At 39.0% G+C, this 24965-nt stretch overlaps 3 protein-coding genes across 12 annotated transcripts in view; 1 reads left to right on the top strand and 2 right to left on the bottom strand.

Annotated features, from left to right (window-relative positions):
- Positions 1–978: 978 nt before the first annotated feature.
- On the top strand, positions 979–4144 carry rhol (rhodopsin, like). The gene has a single exon (XM_084396131.1). It carries the CDS (start codon positions 1026–1028, stop codon positions 2091–2093), a length of 1068 nt encoding a protein of 355 aa, XP_084252257.1. The 5' UTR covers positions 979–1025; the 3' UTR covers positions 2094–4144.
- A 1551-nt stretch (positions 4145–5695) lies between these two features.
- LOC311282388 (uncharacterized protein) lies at positions 5696–7691 on the bottom strand. The gene has a single exon (XM_084396130.1). It carries the CDS (start codon positions 7675–7677, stop codon positions 6361–6363), a length of 1317 nt encoding a protein of 438 aa, XP_084252256.1. The 5' UTR covers positions 7678–7691; the 3' UTR covers positions 5696–6360.
- The window catches only part of magi1b (membrane associated guanylate kinase, WW and PDZ domain containing 1b), a gene marked incomplete at its 3' end in the record, with an annotated part of 137367 nt that continues 119900 nt past the window's right edge, over positions 7499–24965 (bottom strand). For 5 of the 10 annotated variants that reach the window (XM_084396114.1, XM_084396115.1, XM_084396116.1 and 2 more), the window contains 8 exons: positions 23716–23807; positions 22002–22194; positions 19959–20261; positions 17021–17224; positions 13745–13838; positions 12232–12319; positions 11673–11816; positions 9053–10694 (listed from right to left, as the gene is read on the bottom strand). In XM_084396114.1, coding sequence (XP_084252240.1) covers positions 10506–10694; positions 11673–11816; positions 12232–12319; positions 13745–13838; positions 17021–17224; positions 19959–20261; positions 22002–22194; positions 23716–23807 — 1307 coding nt within the window. Of the gene's footprint in view, positions 7542–8962; positions 10695–11672; positions 11817–12231; positions 12320–13744; positions 13839–17020; positions 17225–19958; positions 20262–22001; positions 22195–23715; positions 23808–24965 lie in introns of those variants that run through there. The other 5 variants (XM_084396113.1, XM_084396120.1, XR_014625932.1 and 2 more) reach the window with 4 other exon arrangements.

Here is a 24965-nt window from a genome sequence, read left to right as displayed (position 1 = left end):
AGTATATTTAGAATTTCTTTTTGAAAGAAATCTGAAATTATAGCCTTCATGTGTCCCCAGGGATGAATATCAAGTAGAACCTGACTAAATTAACTGTTAAAGTCAAATAATGAAATAATAAAACATCAGACATTATATCATAGTGATCTTCTGTCTTAAAAAATGGATGTTTCTCAAAAAAGAAATATGCTATAAAATATAACTTGATTTACATATGCATAAAATAGGCTCTAAAATATGCTATAAGAATATAACTAGGTATATATTCTAATAATAAATAAAAAAATTCCCCCAGTTTCCTTAAATAAAATGTCTACAAAGTCTAATTTCTAGACTATTTTGACCACAACTAGAATTTAAGGACAATCCTGAAAATTTGAAACTGAATGAATGAATGAATTCCTCTCATACTATTCAAGTGTTCAGCAGCTATTATGACAGCTTTTGTTTTGAATTTAACTTTATAATACATCAAGGCACTTTAGGGTCAAATATTAATTATTAGCATTAAATCTACGAAATAGAAATTAAAACAAAAAGCGTATTAACACTAGTGAATAACTTGCAAAAAAAGCAACATCAAATATAGAAAAAAATCCTATAATATAATAATAATAAAAAAAATCGATATAATAAAACTTTCACTTTTATTTCTAACCTAAAATCTTTATGCAGAAAAAAGTTCATTGTCTACTCTTAGACTCTTTAGTTGTGGAGTAAAATTATTAATGAATGAATATGTTAAAGATACAGTGAATAAGAAGACAACACGAGGTGTGTTGCTCTACACAACAACTGATCCGTTTACCCCAATTGATGTAGACAGCTTAAATCCACATAACCTGATCACACGATGAGTGTCAGTGCAGGCAGAGATTAACATAAGCATTATCTAAACCATATTCTGCTGAGCAGTCAAATATGCTAATCTATAATCTGTCCTATAAAGGCACCTAAACGGAGTGTGCTCACTTTCCCAGACCAAACAAACCAACAGCGAGGGGTGGAGAAACAAACCAGCGATCATGAATGGCACGGAGGGACCGGACTTTTACATCCCCATGTCTAATGAGACTGGCGTGGTGCGCAGCCCATACGAGTACCCACAATACTACCTGGCATCGGAAGGGGCGTATTACTGTGTCGCCGCGTACATGTTCTTCCTCATCATTACCTGCACCATCATCAACGGCCTCACACTGTATGTGACCGTTGAAAACACGAAACTTCGAACCCCCCTGAACTACATCCTTCTGAACTTAGCCGTGGCTGACCTCTTTATGGTGTTTGGGGGATTCACGACCACCTTCTACACCTCCTTACATGGATATTTTGTCCTGGGACGTGCCGGCTGCAACTTGGAGGGCCTGTTCGCTACGCTTGGCGGTGAGATCGCGCTCTGGTCTCTGGTTGTCTTGGCTTTTGAGAGATGGGTGGTCGTTTGCAAGCCCTTCGCCAAATTTCGCTTCACGCAACTCCACGCCACCTTCGGTGTTGCCTTCTCTTGGACGATGGCCAGTTCGTGTGCCATACCGCCTCTACTCGGATGGTCCCGCTACATTCCTGAGGGCTTGCAGTGTTCGTGCGGAGTGGATTATTACACGTTGAATCCTGAGACTGAAAACGAGTCTTTTGTTATCTACATGTTCGTCGTGCACTTCTCGATCCCTCTCATCGTCATTTGTTTCTGCTACGGCCGTCTGCTCTGCGCTGTCAAGGTAGCAGCCGCCCAGCAGCAGGAATCCGAGACTACCCAGAGGGCCGAGAGAGAAGTTAACCGAATGGTAATCCTCATGGTCATCGCTTTCCTAATATGTTGGGTCCCCTACGCCAGCGTCGCCTGGTATATCTTCACCCACCAGGGGAGTCAGTTCAGCCCCATTTTCATGACCATCCCGGCATTCTTTGCCAAGAGCTCAGCGCTCTACAACCCGCTCATTTACATCATGATGAATAAGCAGTTCCGTCACTCCGTGATGTTAATATTGTTCTGTGGAAACGATCCATTCCACGACGAGGAGGAAGCAAGTTCCACCTCAGTGTCCAAGACAGCGACCTCATCCGTCTCCTCCAGCTCTGCATCTTCTGCCTGAGGGTCACGCTCAAGGTTATTTGTGGAATACACAATTCAACTGCCTGCTACCTATGGCAGCAACTTCCCTGTAAGGACATATGGAAAATTCTGAAACGGCAGATGGAGTTATATACTAATATATCAGTACACAGGCGTTTCAATAAAGCTCAGACTGTGAATGGGATAAAAAATGATAATATGTGCAATTATTATTATTATTATTATCATAGCATGACAAGAGCACTTCAAGAGACGCATCACGCACCTAGTATTTTTGCTTCCAACTCTTAGGTTCCAATCATACACACGGCGCAATGCAGCGCCAGGCACTACACAAGTGTTTTTTGCTAGTTTCAGCCCGACGCAGTTATCATTTTTATGTCCTGCGCCACATTGTTTAAATAGCAAACGCATTTGCGCCTATTTGTGCGGCGCGCTGGTCTGAAAACGAGGTTGCAAAACGTTACTATTTTGAGGCAACTGAAATAGATTGCGCTACTGACCAACAAAAACCTGGTCTAAAGTCAATGGCGCAGTATTTATTTTTTTGTTATTTAAAAGGCACATTAATAATATGCGCCTATAGGCGAGTGCACAACGCGCACGCATTCTGCTTATTACACACACAGGGACGCGCAGCAGCACACAAAACATTCCAAATATTAAAAATAAAAGGATTACAATGTAAAACATTATTAATGTGTACATAAAGATATGGTGGAATACGGCTTGTCCAGTAGATGGTCTGCTTGCGCGCTTTAACCTCGCACACAAGCAAATCTGTTTCCTTGCTAGAGAAGCGGTCAGTTTTTTCCGCTTGCAAATTCCGCCATGTAAAAGGCGAATCCGCCATGGCGCGAGCGCAACTGGCTTTTGAAGGGAATGGGAGATGAGACTCTGATTGGTTTATTGCACGTTACGCCCAAAACACACCCATTACTCATTAAGAGAACAGGGACAATCCTTTAAGACCATGCACCGGGTGCGCCGACCATTTTTCCCATCGTTAGACTGGCAAAAGTGGATTCGGACACGCCCTAAGTGCACTTGCGCCCTGCGCTTTAGACCATGCGCTTAGATTGTTAAAATAGGGCCCTTAGTGTGCAAGAGGACCTGGGTTTAAATCCTGATTTTATACATTATATTCATAATTGGGATTTTATATATGGGATTTAGCAAGGATGCATCAAATTGATCAAATGTGACAGTAAAGACTTCTACATTGTTACAAGATATCTTAAAAAAAAAAAGCATCATAGTTTCTACAAAAATATAAGCAGCACAACTGTTTTCAACATTGATAATAATCAGAAACGTTTCTTGAGCAGCAAATCAGCATATTAGAATGATTTCTGAAGGATCATGTGACACGGAAGACTGGAGTAATGATGCTGAAAATTCAGTTTAGCCATAACGGGAATAAATTACATTTTAAAATATATTAAAATAGAAAACAAATTTAAATTGCATTAACATTGTAATAATATTTCATAATACATACATGTAATAATATGTAATAAAAATATACTAATATCATCAAATTTTTTGATCCAACAAATGCAGGCTCGGTAGGCATAAGATTATACATATTATTTCAATTTTTTTTATATAACCCACATATTTAATCAATGTTATATATCAACATGAACGAATCAATCAAAATCATTTCGTTTTAATTAATTTGAGCAGAATAAACCGGCTACGCAGCACCAGAATATCAATCAAGTAAATGCAAACATTATCTGAGATGTACTGATCACTGCAAAAATTCAGTCTCAATGTTATCTTTTACCAGCTGCAAAACAATGTGTGCTAAACAGGATCAAGATTAATACAAAGGTTTTCAGAGAATGAATTAAATAATCCCTTTCATATTAAATGTAACTGGCAATGTTGGTTTTATACTTAATGTTAAACGTAACTAGACTACAATAGAGAACAGTTTGTAGCAAAACTTGACCAAACAATGATCAAAGCACCATTGACACAATGACATTGACTGCCAAGTCAACTATAAACAAATGCATGCATTTTGTGTCATGTATGTGAGCATGGAAAATTAAACATTTAAAGTCCAATCAATGTTTCCATGATCATTTTTTATATCACCGTTATATGCTTTTTGAGCCATGCTCTCTGCAAACAAATGTCTATGAAACTCTGTAAAAATGACCTTGAGGTAACTATAGCAACCCAGAAACCTCATACCCTCCCCCTGATGAACAACAGAATACAAATTCAAACCTGCATAAAAAGAAGAGAAGGGCACAAATGCTAGATGGATGGATAGATAGACAGATAGAAAGACTGTAAAAAATATCTTTGTCAACTTTTTTCTTCCATTTTTTAAAATCAGTTTAATGCAATTTAAGTTGAAATGACTTAAATAGCTAAGTTGATTGTACTTAATTTACTAAAATACTTAAAAAATAATTTACAGTGCAGACAGACAGACAGACAGACAGACAGACAGACAGACAGACAGATAGATAGATAGATAGATAGATAGATAGATAGATAGATAGATAGATAGATAGATAGATAGATAGATAGATAGATAGATAGATAGATAGATAGATAGATAGATAGATAGATAGATAGATAGATAGATAGATAGATAGATAGATAGATAGATAGATAGATAGATAGACAGACAGATAGATAGATAGATCAAGAACAATAGTTAAGACAGACAGATTTCTTTGCTTGGATCGAGATGTTGGGAAGTCAGCATACTTTGCACGGCTGGAAAGCAACAGTGTCTGTAGCTTACGTCACTCCAATTCTTTTTTCATTCTCCAAAATGTAGGCCTTCTATTCTTGGATGCAGCAGTGGGACTAAAATGAGGTCAAAATAACACCAGGTAGCTCAACTAACACTATGTCATTCCAGGAATGAATCAAACACTTTTGTCTTGTGCCAGATATTAGAGAACTCTCAATCACACATAGTTCTTCTGCAGAGTCATCTTTTCATCTGTTAAAAAATCATTTCTACCTTTTTAAATATTTAGGTATAGACCAAACTGTGCCAGCATTAACTAAATAGTTTTAAGGCCTAGATTTTGTTGGGCAAACTTAAATTAACTGAAAGTTTAGTAAAAACACTTTTCTGGATCTGTAATTGTTATGATCATTCTGTAAAGTTGTGTTGTTCAAGTTAGGACATACTAATTCACTCTTATCCCTAACAAGCCTATCCCTACCAGGGCTGTAGTAGAGAACAAAGTACACCTGAAGGGCTTCTCTTTTTATGCATTCACATCATTCTCTTTAAGCCGAGAAACACTCAGTCTCTTATTCATCTGATAAGCCGAGAGGAGTCATTCTCACTGGATTTTTAAAAAGCTGTAGACTCCGTGGGTAGTGTATTGAATCTCTTTTCCTTCACCTTTTGAACTGCCAAGAAGATAAAGAAGTCTTTGTTCTCTCCTCCTCTTTATTTTCCAGACATGTTGGCAAAGTGTTGAAGAACCCAGTGCAGTTAAACACCATCTCTATACCTCCCACACGCATCCATCTTGAATACATTTCACTGTCCAAGTCATCCTCCGCTCGATCAGCTAACTTGCCCATTTCCTCTTTGTGAGCATGAGAATTATAAGAAAGACCATCAAGATGTGTATATATACTGTTTTTATTTTTTGAACATTATCATCATAGTTTTTATTTCATTATCCCTTCATTCTTTTAAAATGATCACCTCTGAATGTACACATACTGCAAACTGTCAAAAATATACAAACGAATGCAGGCTTGTGCTATACTCTGGTCAAATGTCTAAAAAACAGTGGCACTGGGGAAGAGAAAGAAAATAAAAGAGAGAAAAGACATTGAAAGTGTAAAGACATGCACAGTATATGTCTGAGCACCACATTGACTGAGCTGCTCGGTGCATGAGAGGGCTCTCTGTAACAGAAGGTTTCAGAATCGGACAGTAGTCCAAAAGGCTGTCCTTTAGAAAACAAAACAAAACAAAACAAAAACAAAAAGAAAACACCAATAATGGTACTGTTAGGCACATAATCGTTTTCTTTATACATAGTTGTCAAACTCTGTAGAACTGCTAGCAGATTTATAAAAAGGGTCATAAAAGAAACCAAAATGACACTTCGATGGAAAGAAAAGAAATCATTCTTCTGCTGTTGAGAGTTGTAAAGATGTTCAACCATGAGAAAACACCAGTTTTCAAATCAATAATTTAGTATCCAGGGTCTGCGCAGTCCTTGGATGAAGGCTCGTGTGGACAGTGGGCTCTGGGTATGGTGTCCTTCCTAGTCGACCCATCAGATGCTGAGGTCTTTGGAGCTCTCTTTGTAGGCCTTCCTCCTCGGCTCAGGTACGTTGTTGTTAGCTCTACTGTAATTGGATCTGAGCGTGCTATAATACCCACTCAGCTGAGAGGCGTCGTCTTCTTCCTCCTCCTCATCGCGGTACCCTCCGATGGGAGACAGGTCTCGACTTAGACTCCTCGTCCGGTATGAGTATGAAACTGGTGACTCGACTCTACGGTCTCCATCCTGTCTTCCCCCACTTCTCACAGGGGAACGGCCCCTCAATAAAGAGTTGTAGTTCTGGAAGGCCGAAACCGAGTTGGGCGTCCGAACGCGGGGAAAGGTGCCGTCACGAGAAGCCCCACGGAGAAGGGTCGAATCGCGATAGGATTCAAGGTAGCTGGGCGGCTCTCTCTGTAGGGTGTTACCCAGACTGAGCCGGTCCAGGGATGTCGCCAAAAGTGGAATGCTCTCGGAGCGGGATGGAGGCTTCGGAGGAGGAGGTTCCTTTAAGGTCACATCCAGCACATCGTCGAACTCATCGTTGTAGGGTTTATCTGAAGAAGCCGTAGGGCGTCTCGAGGGAGACTGGTATCTGGAGCGTTGAGGGGAGCGGTAGGGAGATCTACGGCGGTAAGGAGAACTGCGGCGATGACCAGATCGGTGGGGTGAACGCTGAGGGGAACTGTGTCTGCGAGGGGACGAGTCGCGATGATGCCGTCTATCTGGCGAGCGGCCTTGTCTCTGGTTGTATCGACTGTCCAAGGTGTTTTCGGCACTCCGAGCTCTGCGCCTGTCTGGGGAGCGGTGCTTCCGGTGGTGAGGGTGGTTCTGGTTGTGGCTGCGGTGGTGGTGGTGGTGGTGATGCTGTGAGTCATCCGTGCCGGACCTCTTCTTGTCGCCCTTCCTCTTGTGAGGCTTTGAAGTTCCGCTGTCCTTTCCGTGACCCTTGCTCCTGCTTTTCTTTTCGGGGGAGCGGTGTCTGTGGTTGTTGTGACGGTGATTTGACCGGTGGCCGTGCTCCCGTTGGCCAGACTCCTGCCCTCTCCTGTCGTCATTACGTGATGATTTGTGAAGGTCTGGTGGATAGCTGGACTCCGATGGTGGGTGGGGCCGACTTTCGGGAGGAGCTGCGTTCACTTCCGAAACAGTTTGTGCACCGGCGCTGAGGCCGTTGCCGTCGTTGATGCCGTCTGTAAGATATGAGTAATTATGGGTGAACTCAGTTATTTGAACAAATATCATGTTACTGTATGTGATGGATTGTGAATGTGTCTTTATCCTTACTTTATTTCCATGAAACGCTGATATTGGTTTGGCTGTTACCATGACTAGACAACAGTGCCCCCATTAAGTACGTTTGCATGCACTTTAAAAGTTTGATATCAGTTGAACTAAAACAATAAATCAAGGCTGGAATCCACTACATGACTTTTGCCCAGATTTGCAGTCTGGAGGCAATGCTTGTCACCGAAAGTCAGGTGACATTTTGGTCAGTTGGACTTCAAAGAAACTCATATAGTGTATGAGGGGCACAGAGTCTGATTCGCTAACTTCAGACTATGATTAATTCCAGTCAGAGGAAATCAAACATACAGTATTTGATATTTGGAGCCGATTTTAGAACACAGTGTTTTCATTTCTCATGCATCTCCTAGCAACAAGGAGCATGTATCCGCATGGATTTGTTTTGTTTGGAATGACAAGAAAGTCTGTTAGTGTGAACTTCAGTCATTTAATGTGTGATGCCCACTTTTTGTTTGTAACCATTTTCACAGTTGGCAATTAGAGAATGATGCCTTGTGTATAAAATCTGTTCAGAGTTTAAAAAGTTGTGCAGTGTATTCCAGCCTTTAGTCTTGTGAAGTCGGACGAACAAACCGAAATATGCGATTAGAGTTCAGCTTTGCCCAGCATGTGTACATGTTAATGTACAAGTGGTTACTACAATTGGCCTCTGCATTGTAAGACAGAAGTGAAGCGAGACCTTTTTTCTAAACATTTGATTATGCTTTGCCATATATACTTGGACAGACAGATGATGACTGGAACTCGGCTATGAAAAAGCCTGTTGTCTCTGCGCATGTTAACGTACTTGGTGATTCTGATTCTACTCTGAAGCAACAATTAAGAAAAGTTTTAGTGTTGATGCAGATGATGATTCTCATCTGACACAAACTCATGCATTTGCTGCTTCTGTCCAAATTGATTTTGAATTATTTAACTCCAAACATAACGGACTGGTTTTTGATAGACATGTCTATATGATTAGAAAAAAATGGATGTAACAAACCTTGCAGGCAAACATTTTTGTTCCCACAACTCTTTTCTGAAGCAGTTTAACACTAAGATTCTACATGTAGAAGCGCTTTCGGGCTACATATTTTCTACATGCCTAAGATAGACAAGGATCCAAAGAGTCAAAGAAAATTTACCTGTACCAGGTAATGGCTTTGGTGGGTGGCAAACGTCGACAAAAAAAAGAAACGCATGACAAAAAAACAAACAAAAAAAACACCCAGTAATAACAACAAAAAAATGCATTCATTGATGAGGTTTTCATTTTGTCTGTGGTGATGTCGGCAAACCTAAATGCAAGAATGAACCCACTCATTCAGGTCACAATGTCAGGAATGGCCAGAGCACTGGCAATGCATTCTTGTGTAAATGAACTTGCAAGGGACAGTACAGTTGAGTGGAAGCCACAGCACAGAAAACTGCCAGAGATGTGATGAGACGGAACACGGGATCTACAAACCGTGGTCTGATTTTGGTAGAAAGCAGGCTCTCCTGTCTTTTCAGATCTCATACAAGCAGCGGCTTGGGGAGCAACCATCGCTATGGGTGGAAGGAAGAGCCCAGAACAACAGAAAAGAGTAGATAAAAAAGGAGAGAGAAGCAGAGTATTTAGATCCCTGAAACAACAGTCGTGAGAGAGTTATGCTCTTTTGCAATGGAAACAGTGTTTATTTTATCAATTAGTCAAAGATAGAGATTGTCCATAAAACGCCCCCACCCTTGAGTGAAAAATCAACAGTAACAGAGAGAGCCGGAACCAAGCGCGCGCGCACACACACACACACACACACACACACATCCTCGCCCAGCTGCAAAATCAACCCAAAGACAGTGAGATGTGGATGCCGTAACAAGCTTATGTGCACAAACACACACACACCATATGAAGCAGTTTACATTGCAAACAGAAAGAAAACAAAAGTGGTGAGACATGGAAGAGAAAAATGAGAAAAACAAGTACAAAATGGTATAAAAATATACAACCTCACAGAGATATCATGTTGGTGCAGGAAAGGACACATTATATCACATTCTGAACTTGACAAAATACATGAATGAGCATCTTTAAATGGTCAAGACCGAAAACAACAACAAAAAAAAACATAAAAAATAATTGTGGCAAATTAGTACATGAATTTTCCATAAATATTATGGAAATTGACAAGAAAAAAAAACACATTTAGATATTCACTGACATCATGCGGCACTGACATTATGCTCAATAAGTGAGTTGCTTTCTGTCTGTAAATGAAAGGATGTAACGTCCGATAACAATCCGTTAGATACACAAAATAAATTTGATAATGGAATGTGGAGTTTAAGAACCATCTGCAATGTTTGCAAAGAAGCAGTTGACATGTACAACGTGCAAAACGATCGGTGAATATGTGGAATACAGTATTGTGAGTTTTCACCGAAACGGCTAATGATACCAGAATGCGTTTGTAGTCATGGAGTCTCTTTAAAGACCCTTTCTCAGTAGCTTACATTCACCTTCAATAAATATCATAAATATGTTACAACTCACTGACATGGTCATGCCACCTCAATGGAGGGCATGAAGGAGTTTATCATATTTTTTTTTTCTCTGAAAAACAATAAACGTATATCCAGTTTTAGAAACGTTAATATTTCTGCCTCCTCGCTTTGCTTGTTTTTAATTCTTGTGAAGTATTACGAAAAGCATGTGCCACAACCACCACCCAAAAGCCACATATCCCATAGTCCCCTAGGCTAGCCCAGTGCACAGAGGCAAGGGGGGCAACAGCAGCAAGAGGAAGGCCCATCACCCAGCAGGAGGTCAGAGTGCGCAGAAAAGAAGAGGTGGTGGTGTTGTCGACCCCCGCGGGGGAAACTCCTCAAGGTGTGAAGACAGGGGAGAAGGGGATGTTCTCGTAGATTGACCCACCATATTCTGGCACCGAGCCGTCCCCCCTCCTTAGGACCAGGTGGACTTTTCGGCCACCGCTTTTGATCAGTTCAATGGCACGGGCGTGCTTCATGCCCTTGGTGCTCTCCCCATTGATCTCCAGGATCTCATCTCCAACCTATGAAGAAATGAAGAGAGGATAAAAGTGAGGCAATGGTACCTATATTTAGCTGTGACATCCAGTAAACATCGTCATGCATATAGAAAGCTAAAGATGAAGAGGAAGGTAGAATTTCCTTTGTTCTATTTTTCCTCTCTGCCTCTGGTTATCTGTCAGCGCTTACCATCAAGGGAATACCGTCTCCACATAAGTGGGTCTTCGGCTGACAACTCGCTGCGCTTCACAGAGTCGCTATGTGTTGCTTTCCTCTCATCTAGCTCACTGGCTGTGCAATTCATTTGTTTGCATTGATGCTAATGGACAGTTAATCTCTCTATTTCTCATTTACTTTAAAAAGCCACATTTCAACATCACTTCTAAGATGACAATGGGGATAGAAATAAAAAGTGCTAGTCCGATGCAAGACTGGGTCCTGAGTCGGACAATGTGTTATACAGATGCTAACAGATGTTGTTGTGGGTGGTTCTAACTGTGGAAGCAATAGTAAATCAGATTAAATGCAACTAACTGTATTATCGTGCATAGTTAGGGGAGAAAAATAAAAGTTTTAGAAAGGAATAAAAAGACACTGCTTGATATATTATTTGTTGTTGACAAGGCATTGTGTGTAATCAAACTTCAGTAGGAAATGTATCCATCACTTTAGAAAATCATATAATATAATATAATGAACATTAAATTACCAACTTTTAAAAAGAAGAATAAAGTGCTTATCTTTGTATGTGAGAAAGGCATTGTATCCAATCAAACTTCAACAGAAATAATATAATATAATAATCTCAATCAAATGAATATTTATTCATCTATATTTATTCATTTATTAATTATCTATCATAACTTATCCTGGGGCATCTTGTTAGGTGATTTAATGAATCTAAGTTCAGATTACTCATATTCAGATGCTGAATCTAATTCAAGTATGATCAAATCCTAATATGTGTATCCTGATTCATGTTCAGGGTTAGCTGCACGCACCCTCATCTTTCCGTTTCGCACGGCTGCTCCGTCCTCTGCTAGTCTCAGCACATACAGGTCCATGTTGTACTCTCGACCCCCTCGGAGGCTGAAGCCAAAGCCTTTATTGTCCCTCTCCAGATCAACAGAGTAGAATTCAGCATCCTAAAACACAAACACGTACACGCCAAGGTCAGTGATGAATCTGTAATTGTGCATTTTTTTCATCAAGGCTCCCATTTCAACAAAGGGAACATAAGCCACCAGCAGGAAACTAAAATGTATTTGATAGTAACATCATCCGTAGAATATCTTAAATAATTGATCTGGCTCTGATGGCATTTTAGTGCAAAGGTCCATCAAGAGACACCAATGAACACATTCAAAGTCCAAAATGTCACCATACAAACATAGAATAAAAGAATCTCTAGTGTAAAATTAGTCATAAATTCGCTTTGGTGGTTCAAACATTTTACGGTCTCTTGTTTTTGACAGTCCATCAAACTACTGGCATGTCTTCTCTCAGAGGGCAGAACATCTGAAGGAGACGGCAGTGTAGGGAATGGAGTGAGCGAAGTACCTGATTTGAAGGTTGTGTCGGAGCTGGAGGAGGCGGAGCTTGTGGGGCTTTGAACTCATAAGACTCCTGTTTTGGTTTGGTGTTGTTTCTGAAAAAAAAAAAAAAAAAGACAAACCTTTTGTGAAATAATGAGCACTGATACATCGCAGCCCCCAAAAAGCCTTTGGACACTCTTAAGCTAGCTGTTTTCTATTTGAATACATTTTAAAATGCAATTTATTCCTGAGCTGAATTTTCAGCATCATTACTCCGAGCTTAAGAGTCACATGATCCTTCAGAAATCATTCTAATATGCTGATTTGGTGCTTAAGAAACATTTCTTATTATTAACAATGTCGAAAACAGTTAATTCAATGCATCATTACAGAATAAAAGTATTAAAGGGATACTCCACTTTTTTTGGAAATAGGCTCATTTTACAACTCCTCCAGAGTTAAACAGTTGAGTTTTACCGTTTTCGAATCCATTCAGCCGATCTCCGGGTCTGGCGGTACCACTTTTAGCATAGCTTAGCATAGATCATTGAATCGGACAAGACCATTAGCATCTCTCTCAAAAAAATGACCAAAGAGTTTCAATATTTTTCCTATTTAAAACTTGACTCTTCTGTAGTTACATCGTGTACTAAGACCGACGGAAAATTAAAAGTTGCGCTTTTCTAGGCTGATATGGCTAGGAACTATACTCTCATTCCTGCGTAATAATCAAGAAACTTTGCTGCCGTACCATGAGTCCAGCAGGCGTAATGATATGATGCAGCGCCTGAAAATAGTCCCCAGCTCAGTAACTTCCAACGTGACCGGGACTAAGTTTGTCTAACCTATTAGACCTATTTTCAGGCGCTGCATCATATCATTACGCCTGCTGGACAAGCAAAGTTTCTTGATTATTACGCAGGAATGAGAGTATAGTTCCTAGCCATATCAGCCTAGAAAATCGCAACTTTTCATTTTCCATCGGTCTTAGTACACGATGTAACTACAGAAGAGTCAAGTTTTAAATAGGAAAAATATTGAAACTCTTTGGTCATTTTTTTGAGAGAGATGCTAATGGTCTTGTCCGATTCAATGATCTATGCTAAGCTATGCTAAAAGTGGTACCGCCAGACCCGGAGATCGGCTGAATGGATTCGAAAACGGTAAAACTCAACTGTTTAACTCTGGGGGAGTTGTAAAATGAGCCTATTTCCAAAAAAAGTGGAGTATCCCTTTAATTTCATTAAAAATACGGACCCCAAACTAGTTAGCTTTCAGAAAAGCGCTGATACCAACTTTTAATTTATTATCACCAAATGCAATGAAGTTCATTCATTTTTAAATATGACTTAAGTGTTCAAATACATTTTGGAGCCACATTACATTTTTAATGGAGTGGCCTGATGTGATTTTCTTTCATAAATAAATAATGAGCAACCATCAAGAAATTTATACTTTACTTAAATTACTTCAAATTCCTCTTTTTTTCCCAACTCAAAATGGCTGTTTATTATTAAGTTGAGGTGTGTGGCACGTACCTTGGCTCAGGTGCAGTTTGCTGCTGAGGGTTGTGTGTGGTAGTTATGGTTGCAATCTTCTCAGCGTTGGTCAGCAGTGATGCATTGGAGGACTCTGCGGGAGGAACATCAGAAATGGTAAGGAAGATACAGAAGCCTCCACATCATTACCCATAATGCATGTGCAGTGTGTAAGCGTACCCTGTGGACCAAGTATCAGAGGCCCATTTTCCATACAACAAAACATTAGCACTAGTGCACTGTGCAAGCGCACTCCAGCTGGGCAGCAGGAACACCGGCACATTTATCATTCTGGCTGTAGCTTTCTCATCACAGATTACATTACAGCCTAATGACCGAATACCATGCAAAGCCGAACACCCAATTTTCCTCTTTTGTCTGTAATCTCATATCACGATCTACCCTCGCATTAACAATTACAACAGCATGTATTGAAGGGATAGTTCACCTAAAAATAGATATTCTGTATCATTTATTTACTTTCATGCAGTTCCAAACCTGTATGATTTTATTCTTTCAATGGAACATACAGTAAATTAAGATATCCTGAATAGTGTTCATGCTGTGGTTAGAGTTAGAGCAAGTTTGAATAAAATTGAAAAACCTAATAAAGAAGATCAGATTTATCGTGAATAATGACAACATTTTCGGTCTTGGAAAGTATTGCACAAGTCATATCTCATAAACTACTGATTTTCTAATGTTTTTGAAAGAAGTCTCTTATGCTCACCAAGGCTGCATTTATTTGATAAGATATTATTACAATTCAAAATGCTGAATTTTCAGCTTCAGTGTCACATGATCCTTCAGAAATCATTCTAATATGCTGATTTGCTGATTATAAATTACTGTTGGTGCTCACTTGCTAATAATGGTTCTTATTATCAATGTTGATTTTGTGGAAAGCATGATCATTTATTCTCATGATTAATTGAAAGTTAAAAACAGCATTCATTTGAAATACAAATCTTTTGTAACATTATAAATGTCTTTACTGTCGAAAGTAAAATTAGTGCGCCCTTCAAAATAAAAATCATACTTACCCTACATTTTTGAAAGGTAGTGGTTTCCACAAAAATATTAACAGCACAAAAGTTTTCAAAATTGGTTATAATAAATATCTTGAGCACCATATCGCATATTATTATGATTTCTGAAGAATCATGTGAGACTGAAGACTGAAGTAATGGCTGCTGAAAATTCCAGGAATACATTACATTAAAAAAAAAAATATTAAAATAGAAGTGTTATTTTAAATTGTAATAATTTTTATTTATTTTTAACAATTTTACTGTTTTTACTGTATATTTGATCAAATAAATACAGTCTTGGTGAGGATAAGAGACTGAATGTTTAACAACATAATATATATAGATATTTTTGGAGCTTGACAGACTGTAGTCATTGTGTGCTTTTGTCAATAGGAAAAAAGCAGCTTAAACATTCTTCAAAACTTCTCCTTTTATTCGTTTGTGGGTGAACCACTGTACCAGTTTAATTGATCTTGGATCGTTTGCTTCGACTGCATCGGCCTAACTCTTAAATCAGCTGTCACCAATGAAACGCGGACTGCTGTTGCTTGCGCTCAAAGCTGCTTTAATTCCGCCCCACTGGGCAGTCACTTTGGGGGCGAGAGGGGACTTTGATGAGTGCACAGCCCGTGAATCCCACCGTCTTAAAATAGCCTTTCCCCATCACTCTGCTGGGAACAGACTTTGGCGTTCTCTCTCTTTCCTCATCTCATGGTTTTATCTTGTTTTTTTTTTCCTTCCTCTTTTCTCCACTCAGAAAGCACAAAAAAAATGCATAAACTATAAATGATGCATAAATTAAGCGCAGAAACCAGTAAGAAACCAAAAGACTACAGTTTAGTAACTGCAGTCAAGTAACATTCAGGGAAGCAAAAAAGAAAAACTGCCCACAACGAACCGTCTTCGCTCTCCTGTAAACACAACCAGACGTACACATCCACATTCTGTCAATTTTGGAAATTCCCATAGTATGCCAGCGCTCTCCGATTAAAGAGTATGAAGAACTCAGACAGACTCCAGTGTATTTGGCATCACATATTACAGCAGAGCCGAAACTTCACTGGAAACTTCACTTTTTTTATGATTGCATGCCGCCTTCCCTCTGAGGAAAACACTCAGGATTGTGAACAGACACACTGGCACATGCATGCACGCATATACCATGAGCTCTTACACCATTGGCCAAAACTCACGTTTTTGAGGGGGAACCAGTGTCAGTTCTGGCTCACTTGGTGCCCTAGGTGAGATGAGACTTAATCAAAGAAAATAAAACACTTAGTACAACTAATTAGTACTTAGATATAGGTCAGAGGAAGAGTTTTTGTTTAGCATTAAAAGCGGAAAAAAAAAGAAAAAAAGTCTATACATAAATACATTTTATATTCTATGAATATATATTTTTCTATAAACAAACATATTTTTCTCGCAAATAAAATATGTTCCTAAAACAATCCTTACTCTTCACTTCTGACTTAATTTCCAAAGATGTAATTTTTCTTAAAAGCTGCATAAAAAAAAAAAAAAACACTTGCTACTTATCATGTCTGGTCTATGTTTTGCTTCAGTTGGACTTTGAGATAGTTTTGCACGGTTCTCAGTTCAGTTTCCTGTGTTTTCTTTGTTTACGCTCTTCTGTTGCCATGGTTTTCAATTTGCCCTCATGCGTCTCACCTGTGTCTTGTTAATTATCTAGTCCCTAGTGTTTCCCTGTGTATTTACAGCCCTTATTTTCAGTGGGTCTCCGTCCGTTATCGTCAATATACATTGGTTTTTGAGACGTTCAGAGTAATCTGAAAGTTTGGCTATTTTGATTTTTGTTATAATAAAGTATGCAGCACATAGATCCTGCTGCAAGTGCAACCAATGGTGTCACTACTAAAATCTCTGGGGAAACATTGAAATGTGCATGACACTTATGCACGGCTGTGTCTTTGTTCCGCAACCAACCTTGTTGGTGTGCCATCTGTCAATATTACAACAGCACAATACGAAGGAGTTCTGCCTCTCAGGTTATAAGAGCGTGTGTTGCATATTCATTGTGTTGATCCCCTCACAGGTTCCTGTTCATTATTCTTCTTCTAATAAGGCTGAATGTACCGTCTACATTATTACTGTGAGACACACGAGAGCAGTGTGCTGAGATACCGTGCTATTACACATATTGCGCACACCCACATGTCCAATATGTTCTCATCTCAGCTATGCTGTTGAGCGAAGGGAAAGAGAATGAGAGAGAGAAACTCACCGTCTCCTGGAATGATCCGCAGCGTCACCGTGTTTCCAGCCTCTTTGATCAGGTTGACGATATCCGAGTGGGACTTATTGGTGATGGAGCAGGCGTTTACAGCCAGGATCCGGTCTCCAACTTTTAGTTTCCCGCAACGGTCGGCTGGGCTTCCCTCGATGATGCGACCTATTTTATGAGGCATTGCCACACATGCGTTTCCAACTTTTGGCCAACAGTGATTGAGCATGTATGAGTTTGAATTAAGATGGTTATGTTTGTTTTTTATTTATTTTTTGGTGGGGATGGAGAAAGAGAAACAGAAAGAGAGAAAAGAGAAAGAGAGAATGTGTAGGGGTTAATACATCAAGCCACCAAGCTAAAGTGCCAACATTTTCATAGAATGCCCACAGATTATGCCCTGCAAGCAAAATACACCTCAAAAGAAACTTGTGACAGATAAAAGCATGTTACTGAATGGACAGCAAAGGTATGGGGGGGGGGGGGGGGGGGGGGGGGGGGGGGGGTTATTAAAGACTTTCGGATGCATGCTAGATCACCCTGAGCATCATTTCTGTAGCGCTCTTCAGATCCTTTGAATAATTACCACCGCTTTTGAATTATTCATTATGCAAAAAAAGGTGTAAACTCTTGAAATTCCCTAAGAGAACCGCATTGTACTATAACTGCCTGTGTGATGAATTATGAAAAATGACTGGATTAGGATTATTCAAATTTGCCTTTTGTGGTTTACTTACTGCAGTGCACCCCTAAAGGTGCCGTTAGCAGTTTTGCTCATTTCTGCCATTTTGCTGAATTTAACCACAATGACCTCCATTCAAAAAAAACACCTTTCAAGGTTCGCAAATGCATACATTTTTTTCCAGTCAGAAGACACATTTCTGATTGGCTAGTTTTCTGATGCCAAAAAAAAAGGCTCGTTTCTTTGCCTGTTTATGTGATATCTCAGGAAATCTGCTAGGTTATATGTATACTTATGGCAACAAAAATAGCTTAAGGTGCCATTCACACAGAAGGCATTTTCTGTGTGAATGGAAACATTAGATGCAGGCCAGTGAAATGGCAAAAAAAAGTAAGGTCTAAGGTCTAGTTTAAAAAAAAATATATATTTTTTTTTTTACTTGAACACTGCGTTTTTATAGTTGATGCCCAATGTCGCTAGCTGAGCAGAAATACATTATCATGTTTTGCTTGGTCCCCTCAAAGTTGCGTTGGATTTTCTCCTTAGTGTAAAGGTTGAGGGGTCCACTTGTCACTGTTTTCCATGTTCGTAGAGTTAGTTCATGGAGTAAATATATGGGTTATAATCTGTGTGTTTACACAGCTTTTTTAAAAATGGCGGGTTTTTCTAAATAGGGTTTCGCATGCGTCCGGTCAATCAGTGTACATTTACGTCACTGTTAGTTCCTACTGTATAGTGCTGGTTTAGACCATACTCTGAAGAAGGAGCTAATTTAGTTCCCCCAAAAAAGCGTTCCTAAAGCTCAAATCATTCCCAGTTCCTGCGGTGTGAACACAACAAAAAGTGAGTACTTCCGCTAATATGAAAAGGGTCCTCCGGTGCGAAAGCCCCTATTGTTTGATCCCCATTTATTGTGGTCTTACCTTGCACGTTTAAATGCTGCGATGGAGAGGATTTTTAGTACAACTATCAAATTGAGCCTGTCACGCTTGTCACACTGCTATGAAGATGATTCGTAGTTTGATTGTAATACTAATGACTGGAACTAGGCTTGCTCTGAGGTTCTCGTTCACAGTGACTTTGGCTTAGGAACTCGTTTCATTACTGTAGCAAACGAGTGCCAAGCACTGCTCCCTCTCTTTTATTCCTCTCAAACATGGATCTGTCATTCCTCTCTTCCATCACAACGCTCTGAACAAAACTCCCACGTGGAGTCATCATCGAGCCTGCTGGATCCAGTGTACACTTACGTGAAGGCTGCCAACGGCGCTATTGTGAGTTTAAAGAGTGAATACGACGAAGGAGGATCTGAGTTTGTAAACATGGGATGTCGTACTTCATTTGCCTTTTCACTAACTTGATCTCTCTATCAATTACAATTGTTAAGAAAAATGATGGCAAATGCTGTTGGCAACTGCTGTGATTAAATAGTGAGATTTGGACAATGTAAATGCTGTTTCACTAACTCTACAGCCATCTTGTGTAATGGAGACTTGTCTGGCTTTGGGAAGTAGAGCGGAAATACAGCCTCAAGAAGAGAGGGTGGATATCGGCCCCGCTTCATTGCGAACACACTGCCTTTCGAAATAAGAAAATCACAGGACATGCAGATTGGCGTAAGGAAAATACGAAGAACCCACACCCACCAAAAAGTGAAAAAAAGTGAAAACCACAACCAAAGCACCATTCAGAGGCAAAAAGCTCCCAGAAGAATGTGAATCTCTTTCTCTCCTTTCCTCTCGAATATGCAAATATGTAAATATGTGATTGCTTGTTCCCATTTATGCATTTGGCAGGCGATTTTATCCAAAGTGATGCACAGTGTATTCAAGCTATTCATTTAGTCATTTTAGTGCTTTCTGGGAATCAAACTCAAGACATCGGCATTGCTAGCACCATGGTCCCATCAGCTGAGCAACAGGAACACTAGTTTTTTGTTAACTAAAATTATAGGCAGATTAAATGTATTCTGTCTGGATATTTAATTTAAAAAAAAATACATGGTAACACTTTATTTTACAGTGTCCTTGTTACATATGTTACATGTATTTACCATAGCAATAAGAGTAAATTATGCATAATTACATTCAATTAACCCTCAACCAAAACCTAATCCTACCCTAACCCTATAGTAAGCACATGTAGTTAATTATTATTACCCAGTACTTAAATATATAATTACACTGTAACACGGACACCTTAAAATAAAGTGTAACCAAATACATTAATGAGAGTTTAACAATTCAACAAACTTACCGAAAGTGGTTCCCGCTTCAGGCCTCGACACTGACGACACAATAACAAATCCGAATCCTTCGTTCTCTCCTCGTTGGATCTCCACATCGTAGGGCTGGATGGCATTGGGGACCACCGTATTGTTGCTGCCGCCTCCACCTCCGCTGCCGATGCCGCTAGTGGAGCCCGACCCGGAGCTGACCGTGTTGAGGGAGTTCTGGCTGCCCTGTGGCGTGCGCTTCTCCTCGGTTAGAGACGGGGCTTGTGTGCTGCTGTGGTGAGAGGAGGCTGGAGAAGGAGGCATCTCACCATCCACCTTTGCCACTGAGGAGGAAGAGGGTTGGGGGAGGGTTAGGAAGGTCAATCTGAGAGATTTATGTTCTGCAAGTCAAGGAGAAACCACTTCAGGACAGGCAAAGGCTGGAACTCAATCACGTTTATAATCTATGCACCAAACATGCTTCTGAACGGCATAAGTTGGTTAAATATGTAAACTTATTTTTGCCACATAATTATATTTTTATAAAGGTAATTGTGACTTTTTATCTCGCAATTCTGACTTTTTCGTGCAATTGTGAGATCTATAATTGTAATTGCGAGTTTATATCACACAATTGTGAGAAAATCTGAATATAAACTCAATTCAGGTGAGAAGGTGAGAGGTGGCGAATTTTTTTCGCGCAATTACAAGTTTATATCTCACAATTCTGACTTTATTTCTCGCAATTGTGACTTTTTCTCCGAATACTGGAGATATAAAGTCCGAATTGGAGTTTTAAAGTCTGGATTGCGAGATATAAACTTGAAACAAAGTCTGAATTGTGATGTATAATCTCGCAGTTGCCAGAAAAAAAATGAGACCTGTGAGCTAAAAAGTTGCAATTATCGTATTTATTTTTTATTCCATGGTGGAAACAAGCTACAGTAATTAGGACATGTAATTAGATAAAAGCAAAATTTCCCTGGATGTATAAAATATCTTTGCTCTGCTCTTGTATTTAGGTAGGTGATCCTGGATAAGTGAACAAGGTTAACTTATACTTTGAAACCTGACATATGGGACTCAGAGCCCCGCATAGATTAATTAGCCAGAGTCAGCAGGCGTACCCTCATTAATGCCATGAACTCTCATTTAAATAAACTCTGTCTGATAGGAATGGATAATCAGGCCGCAAAATCCTGCATAATTCACAATTCCACTAGTCATGCTGGTCATTACGTAAGGGATGTAGAGTGCAACATGTAAGCTGGAATTAACACTTCCTCTGGAATTAACATACTGATATGAATGACATATTATACTGTACTTCAGGTACAGATTATCTTTTCTGGTCATGAAATACTGCAATGACTCTGGGGGGCAATGACTCTGAATTATTAATACATAAAATGTACAATGTTGTTCAAAGGTTCGGGGTCAGTAAGAGATTTTTATTTATTTTTTTAAATACTGTTATTCGCGAAGAATGTTACAAAGGATTTCTATTTCAGCTGTAATACTAATAATAATACGAAATGTTTCTTGAGCACCAAATCAGCATATTAGAATGATTTCTTAAGGATCGTGTGACACTGAAGACTGGAGTAATGATGCTGAAAAAAAAATAAACTTTTGAACAGTAGTGTATAAAACAAAATAAATGAACAAATAGTCAGTCAGTAACTTTATAAGGAATGTATGGTTAGATTACATCCAAGAATAATAGTTTAAACTTTGCAAATGTAAGTGACATCTACGGTTCAAATGCATTTCTCCACGTTTAACACACGTTGCAGATTTCCTGCATTAAGCCATCGAAACGGAAATATGAGCAACTAAATGTGGTTTAACGTTTTTGTGACAGTGACTGACACTGGCTTATCATCATCTCTGCAGGTGACCCATTGACCGGTTTTGCAAAATAATGAAGTATAAAATAAAGAAAAACAGCTAACATAATTCTGTTGTCACAGGGACAAAATATATTTTTCAATAAAAATGTAAAATGCAGTTTCATGACTAGTAATAAATATTTATGGCCCGTAATTTGTCTCAACAATAATATTATTTTGGAGCCTGCTTACATCCATATCCAGTCTTGCGTCTCACAGTCAGGTTGACGTGACCCTGTTTTGCGGCTTGTTGCATGAGTTGAACGACTAGCTGATGGGATTTTCCCACAACAGCCGTTCCATCCACACAAATTAGCTCATCTCCTGATCGCAGACGCCCATCTTCATCGGCAGCTCCATATTTCACAATGTGGCCAATATAAATCTGTACAAACAGACACAAAAAGAGAGTTAACAAGAGTTCTGAAACAAATCTGCCTTGGCCAAACTGAACTTCAACCCTTGACCACTTTTCGAGGTCTGTGTCAGTGTCGTGTCAAGGGGTTTAACTTCACTGAAACACTGAAATGTTGATTATTTTAAGTCTAATGTTTGTGAAATGTTCTCCAAATAGTAAAACCTCTATGGAATTTTTTTCATCCCTTATGCCAGCCGAAAGGAGCAGTATTGTGGACAGCTCGTTTTTCATTCTACAAGGACTAGAGTCCGAGAAACCGGCTCATCAGTTCAAAGATGCAACGTGGCCTCATTAAAGGGAAGAACTGGTGGTCTGAGATATATTCTGACTGATCGAGGCTGTGCTGCACACATCAAAGCCTTTGTCAACCTACACACACAGGGCAGATGCTTTCACTGGGAACAAGTTTTGCCAAAAGCGGAGTGTTTGTAATGTGCACATTTCACATAGGAATGGGTATCATGCACAAGATGTGAAGACTGATTGTGAGATCTTGGTTATGCTTGGACTATTACATTTGGAAAATCTTCAAAGGGTCTATATTTGTTGGGTGACTTTGGAAAAGTCAAAGAGTGTGAGTGTTTTTATACACAGGCATTAAAAAAAATAAAAAAGAATCTGTCTGGTATTATAACTAATTAATATAAACCAATTAATAATTAATGTTGTTACGTTTTTATAAAATATTTTTGAAAAGTAACTATTAAAATTGTTTTAATTAATTGAAATAACCTTAAAAAGATGAATATTTGATTAAATAAGACGACAACTAACAACAGCCTTGACAACTAACTGAAATAAGTTGAAGTATTAAAATTACTAAAACTGAAATAAAAATAAATAAAGCTAAATTAAATATTCAAAAATCTAATAAAATCAAATAATGGCAAAAGTACAACAAAATTACGAAAACTAAAATGAAAACTAAAAATATAAAAATAAAATAGTTTTTTTTAAATAATATAAATACTATATTTATTGTATATTTATTATTAATACTATACTATATTTATGACAAATGGACAAATCCATACAAGACAATAAATAGTAGTAGTAATGTTTTTTTAATTTAAACAAATAATGGTGTTGAGTTAGAATAATATAATATAATATAATATAATATAATATAATATAATATAATATAATATAATATAATATAATATAATATAATATAATATAATATAATATAATATATATTTTAGGTCCTGTAAGTGGTACGTGTTTTTTTTTTTAACCAATTTTAAAACTGTTTGCCTTCATCATTTCATTTTAAATGGCCCTGCGGTAAGACAAATGTGTTTAAAAAAAATCCATGTAGGCAGTGTGACAGCAGCATGTAAAATAATTATAAAATATTTAGCTAAATTATATTTAAAATTGGTTTAGATGGCCTACAACGTCAAACCACAGGAAATAACTTTATGTCATCTACCCATAACCACAGCAGAACTGCACAAATGAGGCCTGCACTCATTTCTTTGAACTTACCGGCTCGCCAGGTTCATTGCCTCCCAGGATCCTGAATCCAAAGCCGGTATCTTTTCTCCACAGGAAAATATCCTGCTCCTGGTAATCAGGTACTGAAAAGGAAGAAAAATAGCTTGAGACCGAGATCAATTCACCTGCAGAATGACGCACAAGCTTTTGATTATCCCGATCCTGCCTCTTTCAAGAATGGCTGCTGGTTCAAGGAAAAGCGAACAATGTCGCTTTCATGATTGCATCTAGTTCTCACACATCTGGATTTTTTTCTAATTGGTTCACACCAATGAAGATGTAATATGAAGACTACTCAGCTCCAATTAATTCACATATTACAATCCGTTTATCAGGAATTTCCATCTGAGAAAATTATAAGCACTGACACACGTGCTTAAATCTATATTACAGATCAAGTGAAGCAGAAGAGAGAATCCAGAGGTCTTTTGAAGCAGATGTGCCCTTGAGCTTACACCAACGCCTGTGTGCCGTCTCCACCACAGCACTTCCATGTCAAATCAGTCAGGACAAGCACCAGCAGAGCTTCCCCCTCATTTAGACTTAAAGTCCTGCAGACATCAGCAATCTGTCAGGTTTTACATTATTGACCCTGTAGCTCTCCAATGCATCACATGATGTTCTGTCAGGGGACGCTTATGCCTGTTAAGCAGAGAGAGCTGGAAACCGTGGCTCTAGGCAGCTTTTACCGGAGATCTTTTTTTAAATGTGCTTACCTTTAAGAATGGGCTTCGGTTAACGTAAGCTAACAACAAATGCTCTGGATTCGTGATTCTGCTGCAAAGCTATTGAAATGCAACTGGACGTGTGGAGCAGCTGCCAGACACAATGACCTCCGTCTCCAGTCTAACCAGATGTACAGCAATTTACTGTAACAGAGACAGGAAGTAGAATGGCTCCAGAGCCATTCAAAATGGCTGCTTGCATGGGCAATTTTCCCACACCGTTCGATCTCCATTAAGAAGCAAGGACGGTTGTGTCAGACTCTGCAAATTGTGCATTATGGCATAGACCTTACATTCATTTGTGTTAAAGCCTCTCAATGCAGCTGCTCATTGAGTTTATTGAACTGAATGTTTTCAAGCTGGTCCAAAAAACCCAATCAAACGTCAATGATTTATTTCTCAATCCGTTCAAGGACCGCAACAGTCTGATTATGGAACGGGCTCCCATTAGCCGGTTCTGTAAAGTGACTCAAAAACATACACTTCAACCAGTGAAGCCTGATTTTCAAACAAATG

The sequence above is a fragment of the Rutilus rutilus genome (assembly GCF_951802725.1).
Source record: "Rutilus rutilus genome assembly, chromosome: 22".
In the NCBI taxonomy this organism is placed as follows: Eukaryota; Metazoa; Chordata; class Actinopteri; order Cypriniformes; family Leuciscidae; genus Rutilus; species Rutilus rutilus.
This window is presented reverse-complemented; position numbering and strand designations above follow the sequence as displayed.